This window comes from Lepidochelys kempii, chromosome 6 (genome assembly GCF_965140285.1).
Source record: "Lepidochelys kempii isolate rLepKem1 chromosome 6, rLepKem1.hap1, whole genome shotgun sequence".
Taxonomy (NCBI): domain Eukaryota; kingdom Metazoa; phylum Chordata; order Testudines; family Cheloniidae; genus Lepidochelys; species Lepidochelys kempii.
Window position 1 is genome coordinate 12,765,997 of NC_136385.1, and position 17,259 is coordinate 12,783,255.

General features: G+C 62.0%; 1 protein-coding gene across 6 annotated transcripts; it reads left to right on the forward strand.

Moving 5' to 3' along the window:
* Window positions 1-944: 944 nt before the first annotated feature.
* On the forward strand, window positions 945-16,519 carry TCIRG1 (T cell immune regulator 1, ATPase H+ transporting V0 subunit a3). 6 transcript variants are annotated; one of them, XM_073346730.1, is made up of 20 exons: window positions 945-1,140; window positions 4,863-4,983; window positions 5,378-5,456; window positions 6,681-6,910; window positions 8,466-8,560; window positions 8,796-8,922; window positions 9,133-9,215; window positions 9,650-9,743; window positions 10,136-10,348; window positions 10,848-10,998; window positions 11,249-11,388; window positions 11,470-11,627; window positions 12,304-12,394; window positions 12,510-12,628; window positions 13,383-13,596; window positions 14,386-14,502; window positions 14,676-14,795; window positions 15,434-15,551; window positions 15,772-15,943; window positions 16,156-16,519. In XM_073346730.1, exons 2-20 carry the CDS (start codon window positions 4,867-4,869, stop codon window positions 16,235-16,237), a joined length of 2,520 nt encoding a protein of 839 aa, XP_073202831.1. In that variant the 5' UTR covers window positions 945-1,140; window positions 4,863-4,866; the 3' UTR covers window positions 16,238-16,519. The 6 variants fall into 6 exon arrangements, with proteins under 6 accessions (XP_073202831.1, XP_073202827.1, XP_073202828.1 ...); XM_073346726.1 differs by lacking the exon at window positions 945-1,140 and adding an exon at window positions 1,147-4,450; XM_073346727.1 differs by lacking the exon at window positions 945-1,140 and adding an exon at window positions 1,147-4,450 and having other exon boundaries at window positions 14,679-14,795.
* The last annotated feature ends 740 nt before the right edge of the window (window positions 16,520-17,259 follow it).

Genomic DNA, 17,259 nt, shown 5'->3' on the forward strand with positions numbered 1-17,259 from the left:
GGGCCTGGTGCCCTGCTGTTACATCTGGGATCTCTGTCTGCATGGGCTCTGCCCTGTATGTAACTGGTGTGATGGCTCAGGGGCTCGGTGCAGGGGCCTTGGTGTGTGCGTGGGTGTCCAGTTGCACAGGGGCTTGTGCTCTAGGCCATGTATGTTGCCACACCAGGGTCAGCAGTGATTGAGAGGGGAGAGCACCCCCTATAGAGCACCCCCATCCCACTCCACAACATGGTGTGCAGGGTGTATGTTTTGGCCTGGAAGGCTGGTATCCAGGTGCAAAGGGTTCAGTGTTGGGGGTGGGGATTCAGCTGTGGGGTGATTTGGCTGCTGGGGAGGGGGGGATGCACGGTGGTTCTGATGGGACATGGGAGTGATCCAGGTTTAGAGGTGTGGCAGGGTTTGATGTGGAGGGATCCAGGTGTGGGGCAGGCAGGCTCAGCCTGGCAGGATCCAAGTGTGGAGGGGCTTGGTGTGGGACAATCTGGGCACAGGCAGAATGGGACCGGAGGGGAGGAGTGTCCAGGTGAAAGTGGTTGGGGCTCAGCAGAGGATCCACGTGGGGGGGGGGTATGGGGCTCAGTAGGGGGGTCTTGGTGCAGGGGGCTCACTGAGTGGGTGCAGGTGCTGAGGGAGTGGGGGTCTGAATGCGGGGGGCAGGGGCTCAGCTGGGTGGTCCAGGTGCAGCTGGTTGGGGCTCAGTGGGGTGGGGTTCACCGGGGTGGCCCAGGTGCAGGTGGATCAGTGCGTGATCTGGGTGCGAGGGGGTCCGAATGCAGGGGGAGGGGGCTTGGCTGGCAGGGTCTGGGTGGGGGTCCCGTGGGGCCGAGGCTCGGCGGGAGGGGGGTCTGGATGCAGGGGAGGGAGGGCTAGGCGGGGGGAGGAAGTCCAGGTGCAGAGGGGGTGAGGCTCGGCGGGTTGAGTGGGGGGCAGCTCCCCGTACAGTGCCCCCTGCCCCGCGGCTGGGGCGCGCTTGGGGCAGGCAGCGCGGGACGGGTGCGGAGCTTCCTGCAGCTGGCGGTGGGGGAGGTCCCGGGGGTGGGTCTGACCCGGCCCGGGAGCAGCCCGCCCAGGGAAGGAGGAAGTCCCGGCCTCCCGTCTCCCTCCAGCCCAGCCGGGACGAGCAGCTGGAGCCCAGCGCAGGTAGGAGCCGGGGCGCCCCCAGCTCTGCCCCTCTGCCGGCGGCGCTGGGACCCCGGCGGGTTCGGGGCCGGGTCCCACCGCGCGGGTGGAGGGTGTGATGGGACAGCCTGGCGGGGCCTGGCCCCGCGTGCTGCTGCCGCCACTTCCGGCTCCCCCTCACCCCGTCCCGGCTCGGGGGGGTCTCTTGTCCCTCCGCTGAGCCCCCTGGAGTGGGGTGACCCACTGCCCCCCCTTCCGAAGCTGCGGGGCTGGGGCACAGCTTGGCTCCAGGCAGGGGGTCCCCCCGCCCCCGGTGCTTGTGGGGTTCGCTGGGCATTGGGGTAGCAGAGCTTGGCTAAGGGGGGGAGATCGCCCTCCCCCCATCCCTAAAACCGAGGGGCTGGGAGTCAGCCCCCCCCCCCCCCAGGGCTTCTGCTAGAGCTGCCCTGGGTCAGAGACTCCGGAGCAATTTGTATAGTGGGGGTGCTGAGAGCCACTGAACCACGTTGTAACCCCTGTATATAATGGGAACCACTTCCAACCAGGGGATGCGGCAGCCCCCCTAGTTCCAGCACTTATGCCCTGGGCCCGTTCCAGCGGGAGCGGGGAGTCTGGCCTAACCTGGGGCCCTCGGTAGCCCCAGCTGGTGGTTGGTCAGAGCTGTGATGCCCCTGCCCCTCCTGGGGCGGCTGGGGCCCCTTGAGCTTGGGGCACTGGGGACAACACAAGGAGAACCTCTGCGGTGGGGCTCAGTGGGGTCAGGTCTCTGCGGTGGGGCTCAGTGGGGTCAGGTCTCTGCGGTGGGGCTCAGTGGGGTCAGGTCTCTGCGGTGGGGCTCGTGTCCCGCTCTGGACCAGGCTGTGTCTGAGCTGTGGGCAGCATGGTGCCGCAGCACCATGGGGCCTGCCTATGCCCCGTCCCTGTCACATCCGTGCATCCCGGGGGGATTAGTGCAGCAGGGCAGGGCTGGGACCCCTGTGACAAGGGGGCGCTGAGGCTCGGTAACTCAGGGCTTGTCTACATGGGGATGCCGATGGCAGGCGCTATTGCAGAGTAGTGGCTCCCACCCCAGCGGTGGTCTGTTCTGGAGCAAACGTCACTTGGTTCTGGGTATATTGCTGCGTTTCTAAAGCAGAGCCCGGTGGGGAGCCATTCCCCAATAGTTATTGCTGTCAGTTTCCTGTGTCAGAGCAGGGACTGGAACCTGTGGCCCGGGTGGGCACGCTACGCACTGGGGCGGCCTTCCTCTGCTGCTCCCTTGCTAGGTGGGCCCGTGTCCTCGCTCCGGGGTTACCGTGAGTGCAGTGCTACGCATGGCAAGCCGCGCTCTAGCATGGTTGGGGTGCTGCCTTCCTGTGCAGTCAATGAGGCAGGGCATGTTCCAGATGGGGGCTAATGCTTGAGTGGGGTGGCATGCGGGTGTGGTTGAAATGGGGCGATACAAGACTTGTGCCCAGGATAGCTGGCACCCGTGCGCTCTGGCCATGCCACAGGAGTCGCAGGGAACGTCTCCGCTGTCACAGATCAACAGCATCGGTGCTACGCCCCCAGTTTTGGAACAATCTCTGGAACGAACCCTTCAGTTTGCCCAGCCCCCAAGGGGTCTCAATCTTAGTGCATGGGGTAGGCCTCAATGCCTCCTTCCGGTGAATCTCTGGGGCTCCAGCACACATGTTTCACAGCATGAGCTTTGCCTGGTGAGTCTAGCTGAACTGAACTGCTGGGAGAGACTAGGCCACTCTTCAGGGACTAATGCACCTCAGCCAGTGTTTGCAGTGGCACTCAGGGTTGGCAAACCAGGTGGGTTTATTAGTCACCTGTTACATAGCATGGGGCGGCCTTAGGTCAGCAGAGAAAACTGAAGGTTAAAGCATCGATCGTTCTGGTCAGCCAGAGCCCAGCCAAGCTAGAGCAAAGGCTGGACACATGCACAACTAGGTTGATGCAAGGCAGCCTACTTCAACCTAACTTTGTAGCATAGACCAGGCCTTAGTCTCTTAGCCTGTCCTGAGAGCAAACAGTCCTTCCCCTGCCCTCTGGGTAACAACATGAAATATGGGGGAACTGAGGCACGCATGGGCTTAATTAAAAATATTACAGAAAATTCCCACTTTGTCCCATACCCTGCAGATGGAGGGGTGATTCCTAAGTTGGGTAGAGGTTCCTGCACTAGTGTGTACAGCTACTTATGAATTGCATCTCCAGTGGCAGTGTAGACAGGCCCCCAGAGAGCTCCGCTTATGGGCCGCTCTAATTGTATCCTTGGGGCTAGCACTAGGTTCTGTGGGTTCCCGAATCCAGCTGTGCCTGGTTCTGGAGGGGATGGACGTTGGCTTGGACACACTAACATCTCCCATGTACAGTGTTACCCCTGGGCTAGCATGCTGGGAGCGTGGGCTGTTCCATGGGGTAATGGTCCTCTTGCCAGCCTTGGGCCAGTGTCATTGGGAGGTGATGGAAGGAGGCAGCTTGGAAGGAACAGTCGGTGGTGCTGTCTACCTGTCTGTGAGGCTGGGGGAGCTGGCTGCGGCTGGGCTGGCTGCAGCGCTGGTGCCCCATAGAGGCAGAAGAAGAGAGGAGAGGGCGGCACGGACTAGCCCTGGGGCCGAGTCCTGCATGGCAGGGAGAGCCAGCCCAAACGCCTCCGCTTCAGAAACGTGGGCTTTTCTGCTCCCAGCGCAGCCACTGGAGTCCTGTTCACAGCGGGCAGTAGCCAGTGATGCCTCAAGGTGGGCTGGGTGTGGTTCAACGCCGGGGGCTGCTTGACCCCACTCCTGGCACAGCTGGGACCCTGTGCAGGCAGTGGGACTCCCTCCCCAAGGCCGCTTGTGTTTCCCTGCTTTCAGCTGGAGTGTTGGCATGGCCCTGTTGCAGTGAGCTGGGCCCAGCCTGAGGCCTGGATCCCCTCCTCCCCCTGCCCCAAGAGCTGCTGCTGGGCCCCGGCTGTCCTCCAATTGCAATGGGGCGTGGAGGGTGCTCTGGATCCCTTAGCGAGCCCATTTGACCCTCTTCTCCAGAAATTGCTTACCTGGCAGCAAGGGCCTCATGTGCCCTCCCCTGCCCCTTGTTGGGCCATGGGGGTCTGGCTGTGTCAGCCCCAAAGGTGAGCGGCACGGCCAGCCCTGACTCAGGCGCAGCTGAGGCTGAGCTGGTCTGGGATGGAGGGGGATGGTGCTACTGGAAACTATTTTGCAACCTCCGAGGTCAAAAAAGTCCAGGGTGACTCAGCCGAGCTGCTGCCGGGTGTCTCGTGGGCAGAGCTGCGGATCCTTGTTCCCTGGGTGGGTCCCTTACGCCGCGTGCCCCCCGCAGCTGCAAGGCCATCCCTGAGGTGAGTGACTGGCTGGGATGGCTGCTGAGGTGCCAGCGGGACAGATGGCTGGAGCTTGGTGTGACTGTCTGGGGGCCAGGCTGGGTTGTCGGGGAGCTGGAGTCTGAGCCACGATTGCCCCTCCCAGCTGGAGCGGGGGCTCCTAGCCATGCCCAGAGCTGCTGGGAGTGTTGTGGCCCTGCCGCCCATCTCTGCCAGCTCCAGCTCCTGCCGGTGGCACAGACTGCTTCCTCTCCTCCCTGCCAGGCGAGGAGTCCGTCCCCACGCCTGGGCTGCCTGCTACAGCATGGCTTCCGCTGCCCCTCGCACCAGTCCCCTTCCCCATGGCTGCAGGGGTCTCTTTCCTGCGGGGCTGGGTCTCTGTGCCCCTGCCCTCTCTGCCAGGTGCCTGACTCTCCCCTTCCCCCGGCAGCACCATGGGCTCCATGTTCCGCAGCGAGGAGGTCTGCCTGGCCCAGCTCTTCCTGCAGTCGGCCTCGGCCTACGCCTGCGTCAGCGAGCTGGGCGAGAGGGGGCTTGTGGAGTTCAGAGACGTATGTGCAGGGCGGGACATGGGGAGCAGAGGGGAGGGTCACTGGCTGGGGTGGGGTGGGGTGGGAGGAGGTGGCTGTCGGGGGGTGGTTGGGAGAAGTTGGGGTCCTGGAGCAGGGGAGGAAGGGGGCATGGGGAAGCCAGGATATCTGGTGCCTATGGGGGGCAGTGGGAATTGGGGTTTGTCACTGGGGCGCTGTTGAGGGGGGTAGGGGATGTTGGGGACCCTGACTGGGGAGGTGTCTGGGCAGCTGGTCCCAATGGGGCAGGAGTTGGGGTCCCTGACTGAGGGGTCAGGGCTGTTGGGGTGGTTGGTCCCTGCTAGCCACCCGGAGTCGGGGCCCTATGCAGGGTGGGCTGCAGCTGGGCTCTGATGTGCTGTCTCTGCTCCCCCAGCTCAACCCCAATGTCAACGCCTTCCAGCGGCGCTTCGTGGGTGAGGTGCGGCGTTGCGAGGACATGGAGAAAACCTTCAGTGAGTGCCCAGCCACCCTGGGGGAGGGGGCTCCTTCTGGGGGACAGGGAGACTTGGGGGAATATCTAGGACATTGGGGACACCATGGGGTGAGGGGAAGGGAGGTAGGCTCTGGGGTGGTGGAGAGCATGTGTGTGGAGGGAAGGGAGGGTAGGCTCTAGGCAGGTGGGAACCCTGTGGGGAGGAGGTCTCTCTGGGGTGGCAGGGGCTGCACGTGGGGATGGGAGCCTGGAGTGGTGGGATGGAGGGGGTCTGTGGTGGCAGATGCCCAGTGGTGTGGGGTTAAGTTAGTTAAGTCCAAAGCAGACTGTGGAGAGTTACAAAGGGATCTCACAAAACTGTGTGACTGGGCAACAAAATGGAAGATGAAATTCATTGTTGATAAATACAAAGTAATATACAGTGGAAAACATAATCCCAACTATACATATACAATGATGGGATGTAAATTAGCTGTTACCACCCAAGAAAGAGATCTTGGTATCATTGTGGATAGTTGTCTGAAAACATCTACTCAGAGTGTAGCAGCAGTCAAAAAGCAAACAGAATGTTGGGAATCATTAGGAAAGAGATAGATAATAAGACAGAAAAGATTATATTCCTTCTATATAAATCCATGGAAGCCCACATCTTGAATACTGCCTGCAGGTGTGGTCGCCCTATTTCAAAAAAGATATGTTGAATTGGAAAAGGTACAGAAAAGGACAACAAAAATGATTAGGGGTATGGAATGGCTTCTGTATGTGGTGAGATTAATAAGATGGGGACTTTTCAGCTTGGAAAAGAGACAACTAAGGGGGGATATAATAGAGGTCTATAAAATCGTGAATTGTGTGGAGAAGGTAAATAAGGAAGTGTTATTTGCTCCTTCACATCTCACAAGAACCAAGGGTCACCCAAGGAAATCAACAGGCAGAAGGTTTAAAACAAACAAAAGGAAGTATTTCTTCACCCAACGCATAGTCAACCTGTGGAACTCATTGCTGGTGGATGTTGTGAAGGCCAAAAATATAACTGGATTAAAAAAAAAACTAGATAAGTTCATGGAGGATAGGCCCATCAATGGCTATTAGCCCAAATGGTCAGGGACACAACCCCGTGCTCTGGGTGTCCCAAAGGCTGTAACTGCCAGAAACTGGGGCGAGGGGTGTCTCCAGATGGGTCCCCGTTGGGGGCAGGCTGTGCATGGGTAGTGTTGATGGGCGCTGTGTCCCTGCTGCTCAGCGTTCCTGCACCAGGAGCTGCGGAAGGCAGGGCTGGCACTGGGGCCCTGCCCTGAAAGCCCCCCGGCCCCTCTGCCCCGTGATGCCCTGCACATCCAGGAGCAGTCCGAGCAGCTGGCCCAGGAGCTACGCGAAGTGAGCCGCAACCGGGAGTCGCTGGGCCGGCGCCTGCGGGAGCTGCAGGAGTATGCGCATGTCCTGCGTGAGGGGCAGCGCTTCACCGGCCAGCTGGTGAGTCCTCGTGCGGGGCCAGAGCAGAGGCCTTGGGGGTGAGGAGGGGGCTGGAGGGCACAGAGGAGGAGCAGAGTAGAGAGGCCTGGGGGGCAGGGAGGGGATAGTTGGAGTAAGGGGTCTTGGGGTTGGGGGGCTGGGAGGGTGTGATGGTGTAACCTGGACTGGGGGGCTGCTGAGCCCTGTTCCACCAACCAGGGTTGCCTCTCACACGGTGGTGCTGATGTCAAACTACAAAACTTGGAGAGGCACTGCACTTACACAGACATCCACAGGCAGAGACACGCCCAGCTGAGTTACTTGAATGATCTCCCAGCCACTCATGAACCATCAATAGAGAGGTTCCAGCCAATTCCCCCCAGCTTCAGCCCTGCATCCCAGGACTGTACCCGTGTTACACTGTTCAAGGCCCCCTTGGGCAGTGCAAGTTCATTAAGTAGTTTTTCACTCCCTCTATGTGGAGTGGACACACACTAGTCTTTTTAAACTGAGCTGAGATTTCCCAAGCACTTCAACTAAAGCACACTGTTTTAGGTAAAATATAGAACAGATTTATTAAATACAGAAAGATCGATTTTAAGTGAATATAAGTAGCAGGCACAGAGATCAAAGTTGATTACTTAAGAAATAAAAATAAAATAAATTTGCAGTCTTAAGTTCTACAAACTAAACAGGATTTGAATCAAGCAGTGTCTCACCCAGACCGATGGTACAAGCAGGTTACAGATCCTCAGTGCACAGCCTGGGACTCTTTTCCAGCCTGGGACCCTTTTCCAGCCTGGGACCACCCTCCTCAGTTCAAAGTCTTTGTCCTCCAGATATTTCCCCTCCCAACTCAAGTCAATTCCTGGAAGAAAGAGGCCAAGTGATGATGTCACTGTCCCTCTCTTATAGCTTCTTCCAGCTTGCTTTGCTGTGACATGGGGATCAGGCAGTCTCCATTGGTCAAGCAGTCTCCACTGCATACATGCTCTCTCTGAGAAGTCTCTGGGATGGCCCTTGGGAGAGTGGATTCCCTTTAATGGACCATCAGCATGACTGGCTGGTCCTTTGTTGCAACTGAAAGGTTGGCTGGGGACATCTCACAACGTATTTCAGTAACACATGTAGCAATGCTTCATAACTTCACACACAATGGTAGCACATACAATCCAACGGTATTCATATTCAGCAGATCAAGATTATTAAAATGATACCTCACAAGACATACTATGTACAAAACTTATCATAATTATATGACAGTAGAGAATATGGTAGTTCCAGGGTGCTACTTTGAGGTATAGAGGGGCAGAATGGAAGGGAATCTGGGAGGCAGAGAGGGGATGGTTGGAGTGGGGGTGTCCTAGAGGTTGGCGATTAGGGAGGGGTGAAGTGGGTCACCCCCAGGGCTGGGCACTGGTGTGTGTGGGGAGGCCTTTGGTGGATTTCTGGGGGAGAACAGAGAGGTTGCCAGGCAAGGAGGGGGCACTGTGGTGCCGGCTCCCTGGGGGAGGGTGAAGGAGGGGGCCCCGTTGGGCTGGGCAGCTCCCCTGATGGTCTCTCTCCTGTCTGGCAGGCATCACTGGGCTCCCCTGCCCGGCCCCGCGCCCTCTCAGACCAGGAGCCCCTGCTCAACCCGTCCATGGCACCGCGTCTCGATGTCAAAATCAAGTGAGTCGGTTCCAGAGCGGGCGGGATGAGTTACAGATGGGGCAGCAGCTGTGGGGCAGGCCCCGTCTGGGACAACGTAGGGGTGGGGGGCAGAGCGGGGCTGTGCCTGGGACACGGCAGGTTCTGTGGTATTGTCATGGATGCTGTGGTGCCCTTGGGTGCTGTGGGGCTGTTCTGCCCTCGGATGCCAGCACCCCTCCTCCCCCTTGGCTCTCTCTTCTCTCCCCTCCCCCAGCTTTGTGGCGGGCGTGATCCACCCATGGCGGGTGACCTCCTTTGAGCGGCTGCTGTGGCGTGCCTGCCGCGGGTACCTCATCGCCAACTTTGTGGAGATGGCGGAGCCCATGGAGGACCCAGCCACAGTGAGTGTGGGGCGGGAAGTGGGGATGCAGCAAGGGTGGTCGGAGCAGGTCTGGGTGTCTGTGAGGGGGGCAGGCCTGGAGGGGACGTGGGTGGATCTGAGTGGGGTGGGGATGTGGGGGTTTCTCTGGAGCCTGGGAGCATGGGGGGGGTTGGTTTGTAGGTGACCCTGTGCTGTGCTGAGGCTCATGGGTAATGTGCTCCCCTCACAGGGTGAGAGCATCACCTGGGTTATCTTCCTCATTTCCTACTGGGGGGAGCAGATCGGACAGAAAATCCGCAAGATCTCGGACTGGTGAGTGCTGCCCCCCCGCCTGCCCCGTCACCCCCCAACCACTCCTGCCCCAAGCTCCGGCGCTCTATAAGCCTGCTGCTGCCGTGTGAGGGGTCCTGATGCCATATCGCAGCTGCTCTTGTTCCTGTCTGGAGAGCTAGGTGTCTGGGGGGGTGTCTTGGGGGCAGCCCCTCCCCTACCTCCTGGTGTGGCTGCTCCCTGGGGGGAGTGGGAGCAGAATGCTGGGGCTCCCTTCAGCCGGCTGGCATGACTCCACTTGGCCATAGGACACGCAGGATTGATGGCAGTTATTTGTGCCTCCAACTCAACCCAACCCAACCCAATCCCTCCCTTCCCTCCCGCCCCCCCCCCCGGCTGTCCCGTTTCTCCATCAGATAACTCAGCCCCCCTCTCCCCCAACATACCCCCCACTCACCTGTGTGTGTCTCTCCCAGCTTCCACTGCCACATGTATCCCTACGCCGACAGGGAGGCCGACCGGCTGGAGGTGCTGAGTGGGCTGCTCACCCAGATCAATGACCTCACCACGGTGAGATGGGGGGAACTGTAGGGCGGGGGGGGGTTCCAGGGACACTCCCCAATCAATGACCTCACCTCAGTGAGATGGGGGGCTCCGGGGATGCTCCCCGCTCAACAAGCTCACCGTGATGACATGGGGGAGCTGCGGGGGTGGGTGTGTGTCCTGAGGACGCTCCCTGCTCAACGACCTCACCGCGGTGAGATGGGCGGGCTTGCGGGAGGGCCCCGGGGACACTCTCCACTCAACGATCTCCAGCGTTAAGGGTCCCAGGCTGCAAGGGAGGTGGGCAGCAGTTGAGGACCCTACCAGGGTGGAGGGGAAATATTGGGGTGGGGGCCCCAGCTGTGTTGGGATAATGGGGGATTGGTGTCTGCCCCTGTGAACCTCCCTCCCCCCGGCAGGTGCTGGGGGAGACGGAGCAGTACCTGTCCCAGGTGCTGCAGAAGGTGGTGCTGATGCTGCCAGCCTGGCGCGTGAAGGTGCAGAAGATGAAGGCCATCTACCTCATCCTCAACCAGTGCAGCTTCAACGTCATCGAGAAGTGCCTCATCGCCGAGGTGTGGTGCCCCGTGCGTGACCTGCCACAGGTGCAGGAGGCCTTGTGCCACGGATCGGTACGTGCCTCCGCCTCCCCTTCCCCCGTGCCGTGGACTGGTCCGTATCCTCCCCCGCGCACCTTCCCACGGATTGGTACATGCCCCACCCCCCCCGGATCGGTATGTGCCTCCGCCCGCCCTCCCCCACGCCATGGACTGGTACATGCCCGTCCCATCCCCCCCTCCCTCCCCACAGAGTGGTATGTGCCTCTACCCGCACCCCCAAACCACGGATCGCTTCATGCCTCCGGCCCCCTGTGCCAGTCCATGTTCTCCCCCCGTGGATTGGTTGGTGTCTCTCCTGCCCACCCCTTCCACGTCGGTGTGTCCCTAGCCTCTCCCCACCCCCTCCTACTATGCTACACTTCCCTCCATGCCTTGACCTGTCCTGCCCTCCTCCGGCTGTGCCCTAGTCCCAGCCAGCCCCTGCCTGCTCCCCAGGGGGCAGTGGGGGGTGGGGGGGTGGGATTGGTGTTGCCTCGAGGCTCCCTGGTCTCAGGCCTGCCTTCCCTTGTAGCACAAGAGCGGCTCAGGGGTGGAGTCGTTCGTGCACCGGATCCCCAGTTCTGAGAGCCCTCCCACCCTCATCCGCACCAACAAGTTCACCACTGGCTTCCAGAGCATCGTTGACGCCTATGGGGTCGCCAGTTACCAGGAGGTGAACCCGGGTAAGGGACCCCCGGGGCCACCTCCCCATCCTCGGGTTGGATCGGAGCCAGTGCCCTCTATAGGGGAAAAGCCCCATGGCCCATCCCCAGCCCCCCTGAGTCAGCCAGTGCCCCACCCTGGGGCCAGATCGGAGCCAGCGCCCCCCAGAGGGGAAAGGTCCTGTGTCTGGGGTGTGGCAGGGTGGTCTGGGGAGGGGGAGTCCATGTGGGGTGGGAGGGCCTCTCTCTGATGTGCTCCCTGCACCCACAGCGCCCTACACCATCATCACATTCCCCTTCCTGTTTGCTGTCATGTTCGGGGACGTGGGCCACGGGCTGCTGATGTTCCTTTTTGCCCTCTGGATGGTGCTGGCTGAGAGCAGCCCCCGCCTGAGGGAGGCGCGCAACGAGGTGAGCAAGGAGGGGACTGCTAGGGTGGGAGAGGGCTGGGCTGTTATGGAGCTGTGCCTCCATCTGTCTGTCTGTCCCCAGATCTGGCGGACGTTCTTTGAGGGGCGCTACCTGATTCTGCTCATGGGGGCCTTCTCCGTCTACACCGGCTTCATCTACAATGAGTGCTTCAGCAAGGCAACCGCCATCTTCCCCTCCGCCTGGAGTGTGGCCACCATGGTCAAACACTCCAACTGGAGGTGGGCCCTGCTCTCTCCTCCCCCACCCTCCCCGGGACCCCCACTTGGTACCCTGTTCCCCCCCATGGGATCCCGGCTTGCACCCCTGCCTGGTACCCTGCTTCCCCCGCAGGACCCTCAGCTGGTACCTGGCCTGGTACCCTGCCGGACCCCCGCCTGGTACCCTGCTCCCCTCGCAGGATCTCTGCCTGCTCCCCCTGCAGGATCCCTGCCTGCTCCCACCCCATGGGATCACCACCTGGTACCCTGCTCCCATCAGCTATCCCCCACTGGGTCCCTCTTCTCACACCCCCTGCCTGCTCCCCCACCTGGTACCCTGTCGTCCCTGCGCCAGGACCCCTGCCTGCTCTCCTGCCTGGTACCCTGCTCACTACCCCCCATGGGACCCCTGCCTGCTTCCCCACCTGGCTGCTGCTCACCCCCCAGGACCCTGTCTGCTACCCCACGCCTCTTCTCACACCCCAGCCTGCTCCCCTGCCCCCATACCCGTTACCCACCTGTGGGATCCCCATCCCTTCCGTCCCATTCCTGGCTTCCCACACCTATGTGCCCCGTCCCTGCCACCTGCCCTGCATACTCCCCTGCATCAGCGCTGCCTCCCCACGTATTGCCCCACCTGCAGATCCGTATGTGCCCTCCACTCTCCCCAGCACTGACACCCCCCGTGTCCCCACAGCTCCGACTACTTAGCCAGCCACGCCTTCCTCACCCTGGACCCCAACGTCACTGGAGTCTTCAAGGGGCCCTACCCCTTCGGGATCGACCCGGTGAGTAGGGAGGGATGGGGGGGACGTGCTGGCCAACTGCCCCCCCTGCCCTGCTCCCCTCACTGGGAGCTGCGTGCCCACCCTGGCTCAGACGCCTCCTCTCACCTGGCTGCAGGTCTGGAGCCTGGCCAACAACCACCTGAACTTCCTGAACTCCTTCAAGATGAAGATGTCAGTGATTCTGGGCATCATCCACATGAGCTTTGGGGTGCTGCTCGGTGTCTTCAACCACCTGTGAGTCGCCGCTGCCCAGGGGGCTGCCAACACCCACCCATGCTGCCCACCTGTGCCCCCTCGCTTCGGCCCGGCAGGCCATGTGCCCTTGAGGAAAGGGCTACAGAGCCTGGTGCATCCCCCACTCTGGCCCCACCCTTTCCTTATGCTCGGGGATCTGCATCTGCAGGAAATCCTGGCCCTGCTTGGGGGGGAAGGATTGGCACCTGAGCCTGGGGCCCTGCCTGCTGGCAGCCATGCACTGGGACAGAGACCACTCCCCCTCAAGCCTTCCCTGCCCTGGGGCGTGGTCCCAACCCCAGTCCCTCGGGCAGATGGTGGCACTCCTCTGAGCTGGCCTTCCACCAGTGCCACTTGTCTCTCTGTGCAGGAGCAGCCCCCTGGGGCTGGCATTGGGGCTTGTGCCCAGTGCAGAGGGGGCTTGTTCTAGCCCCTTGGGGCTTTGTGAGGTATGAGCTGGCCGTGCTGCCAGGCTGGGGAGGAAGCCTGGCAGGGCAGCTCTGGGGCTCCTGCTGCCAGGAAGGGGTGTGTCCGCAACTCTGCTGCGCTATCTGACTCCCCTGCCCAGTCCCCCAGGGCACACCCTGAACCCCTGGCAGCTGGGATCCTGCCTGTCAGGATTGCTGCTCTCGGCTCCAACCAGGGCAGCGGTGCAGGGCACTGGGCCACCTCCCAAGGGTTGTTGCTCCCACCATGGGGGCAGGCAGCCTGACTATGCAGGGCCTGGGCCGACTCCCCTCTCGCTGGCACACAGGCACTTCAGGCAGCGGTACCAGGTGGCACTGGTCTTCCTGCCCGAGGCGCTCTTCCTGCTGGCGCTCTTTGGCTACCTCGTCTTCATGATCTTCTACAAGTGGATCATGTTCAGTGCTGTCAACTCCCTGCTGGCACCCAGCATCCTCATCCACTTCATCGACATGTTCCTGTTCACTGAGAACCCTGACAACCACCCGCTGTATCCGGGACAGGTAACCCCAACCACAGACGCTGTGCCCGGCACTGGTAACCCTCACAGGTAACCCCAACCACCCACTGCACCCAGAACAGGGAACCCTGCCAGCTGGCCCCCACTGCCCCTGGGATGGGTAAGCCGAACAACCACCTGCTGCGCCCGGGACAGGGAACCCCAACGGCCAGCCCCCACTGTGCCCAGAACGGGAACCCCTGATGGCTGCTCCCTGCTCTGACCAGGAGGGGGAACCCCCACACCAGGCCAGCATCTGCAGCTGCTTACCACTGCCCCCACCCAGTCCGGTTCCCACCTGCCCCCCAGATCAGACCAATAGGCCTATCACATCTGGCCAGACCCAAGGCTGGTGTGGTGGGACCCAACCTCCGGATCTCATGTGCTGCTCACCCCCTGGGGCTGGGCAGAGCGGGGTCACTGTCCTAGCTCTGGGTCTCTTGGTCCCACACCCAGGGCGACCCCACGTCTGCCACCCTTCCTGGGCACACAGGCAGTACAGCCCGGATGGCTGGGCCCTGGAACCAGCTCCTCAGTTAGCCCCTTTGGGGCAGGCTGGGGCTGAGCCATGTGCTGAACTGGCCATTTGACTCTGACCAAAGCAGGAGAGCTACAGAGCTTTGCAACACAGAAACCATCCTGCCTGCGGCCCCGGGTCTCATCTCCCCCCATGGGCCCTGGGGCTGGGCAGCCCCTCCACAGCCAGGGCTCACTGCCCGTGCTGGTGTCGGCCCCCAGCACTGAGCAGCAGCCACTGTAAAAGTCCGTCTTTTATACCCTCTCCCCACTGCAGGTGACGGTGCAGAATGTCCTGGTCGTCCTGGCTCTGGCCTCTGTGCCTGTCCTGCTCCTGGGCACGCCCTTGTACCTGTGGTGCGATCACCGCCGCAGGGGGCGCCCTCGTCTTGGGGTAAGGGGCTGGGCGGGGGCCCCTGGAGGGCTGGGCTGGTGGCAGGGTTGTGGGGCTCTGCAGGACCTCTCCAAAGGGAGCTGCAGGTGCTGTGGGGCGGGGCGGGGGCTGTGGTCAGTGGAGTGTGTCCCCCCACCCCCCATGTTTGATGTGTGGCTCTGGGCTCTGCACAGCAGGGCCCACCTGGGGACGCCGGGGAGCGTCAGCCGCTGCTGAGCTCGCAGGAGCCGGGGAACTCGGTGAACGTTACGGAGGCTGACGTGGAGCCTGGCGGGCATGGCCCTGAGCCTGAGGTGAGATCCCCGTGGCTCTGTGATGGCTGGGGAGGGGGATGGGTTTAACACCACTGGGTGCCGGGACAGTGAGTGTCCCTGCTGTCCTGCCAGTCCAACTCAGCATGGGGGAGCCCCACAGCTTCCGATCTGTGGGACTGAAATGTACCTGCACTGGGTGGGGGCAGGGCCATTCAGAGGGGGTGGGGCTTGACCAGCGGCTGCCCATCCCCCCAGCATGGCACAGAGTGGCCCCGGAGTGGAAGGACAGGGTCCTGGGGTGGGCAGGAGACCCTGAAGCTATGAGCATCAGGGACGGGATTAGTCCCCCCTCCCCATCCCAGTCTTCTCTCGCTGCACAGGGGGTGGAAAAGGGCACTGCTGATTGGCTGGGCTCCCATGTAGCCTGCGGGCTGTCCCCCCGACAGCCAGCTGAGTGAGCTCCAGATGGTATGTGTCTGCCCGAGCCCACGGCAAGGGGCACAGAGAGCTTATGGATGGGCCCGGGGTTAGCTCACTGTGCCAAAGCTGGAGGAGAGTGGTTGGACGTGGTGCCCCGCTCCCCCTGTGTGGTGCTGCCCTACGCCCTGCGGCTGGGCATGGTGCCATGGCTGGGTGCTGCCCTTCACCCTGTCCCACTGCTTTGGTGTCTCCCGCAGTTTGAATTCTCTGAAGTCTTCATGCACCAGGCCATCCACACCATCGAGTATTGCCTGGGCTGCATCTCCAACACGGCCTCCTACCTGCGCCTGTGGGCGCTCAGCCTGGCCCATGCACGTGAGTCGGGGGGGCGGGGTGTTCTCACAGCCTCCTGTCTGTGCTGAACTTGGCCCACAAATGCTTTGTGGTCCCTCATGCAGACCCCTGGAGGGAGGAGGTGGGAGGGAGGCCTGTGAGGGGCAGGGTGGGGGGGCTGCAGGGGAGGGAGGTGAGGTGGGGTGGCAGGTGTCGGTGAAGGGGGGCATGCCCAGCTCTGACCCCCCCAGTGCCCCTGCAGAGCTGTCGGAGGTGCTGTGGACCATGGTGATGCGGAACGGCTTCCTGATGCATGTCTACGTGGGCGGGGTGCTGCTTGTGCCCGTCTTCGCCTTCTTCGCCGTGCTGACGGTGGCCATCCTGCTGGTGATGGAGGGGCTGTCGGCTTTCCTGCACGCCCTGCGCCTGCACTGGTGAGCCCCCCATCCCCATACTCCCAGCGGGGGGAGGGGGGAGCGGCTTTGGACTCTGGGTTGTGGTGGACGGGCGGGTCTGTGGTGGGTCAGCCCCTGGGTATGCCCAGTGTTCATACCCAGCACCTCCCTTGGGATGGGGGAGGCCCGTGGTCAGTTGTGGGGGGTGATGTCTGCGCTGACTCCCCCACCCCCTCCTGTGTTGTTTGCAGGGTGGAATTCCAGAACAAGTTCTACGTGGGCACCGGGTACAAGCTGAGCCCCTTCGCCTTCCCCGCCGACAGCTGGGAGTAGGGCCAGCCCGGCCCTCGGCACCATGTGCCCCCCCGCCACCCCCACCTCAAAGGGATGGTGCCCCCTCCCACCCTGTCCCAGGGCAGGGGCCTCTCTTTGGGTTTGCATCTTCTACACTGGCCACTGCTCCCCTAAGCCTGGTGCTGTTTCCCCTCCCCCACCCTGCCCCTCCCCTCCCCTCTGGTCTGGTGCTGTCATCCGCTGTCTGCGGAGCCTGGTGCTCCCTGCCTTGGCACAGATTACTTTTGTCCTGTCTTTTGTACGATTAAAGAGTGAAACAGCCCCGTCCCTGTCAGTGTGTAACTGTAAACCACTGGGCCTCTGGTGGCGCTCACGGGGCCTGGCCAGCTGAGCTCCCGGCTCTGGAGCGTGAATCTGCCCTGCTCTCGGTCTGGGCAGCTCTCCCAGCAGATCTCACTCGAGCAGCACCTTGCACAGCCCTCGCTGCAGTTACCCTACACTGGCACCAGCTGCGCTGACTCCCCTCGCTAAACTGGTCCAGCACCCCTGGGTGTGAATCATGTCAGACCAGCTGGGGCCAAGGCTCTGTTGGTTGCCCCCTGGTCAGCACTGGCTGGGAGGGAGAGGAGGGGGGAGCTGAAGGCAGCTCCTGCCTGAGCGGGCGGGGGGCAGGATCTGACCAGCCATGTGCTATGTGCTCTGGGCACCGCCCTGCCTTGTGTCCTGGGCATGAGCTGTGGCTCCCGCTCCTGGGGCAGTGCTCAGGGCTCCCCCTGACACCAAAGGCTGGTGCAGGGATGTTTAATGGCCACAAGCTGGGGAGACTTGTGTGGCAGCTCATGGCCCAGGGGGCCAGCCCTGCAGCAGCGGAGAGGGAGGGGAGCCCCGCAGTGCTGCCTCGAGCAGCTGGCTAGGATATGGGGAGGCCAGCCTGGCTAGGAATACTGTGAGTGGGGAAGCAGGGGGGCTCCTAGCGAGGCTCTCAGGCTGGAGCCTGCCTGTGTCACGCTGCAGCTGGGTCTCACCATGGGGCAGCCATCTGAGTACTTGGGAGTGGGGGT

Coding starts and splice junctions, on each gene's coding strand:
- TCIRG1 (XM_073346726.1), top strand. CDS start 4,278: ATGGAGGGGGATGGTGCTACTGGAAACTATTTTGCAACCTCCGAGGTC. Junction 8,923..9,132: donor CCATGGAGGACCCAGCCACA/GTGAGTGTGGGG, acceptor CTCCCCTCACAG/GGTGAGAGCATCACCTGGGT. Junction 15,944..16,155: donor CACGCCCTGCGCCTGCACTG/GTGAGCCCCCCA, acceptor TGTTGTTTGCAG/GGTGGAATTCCAGAACAAGT.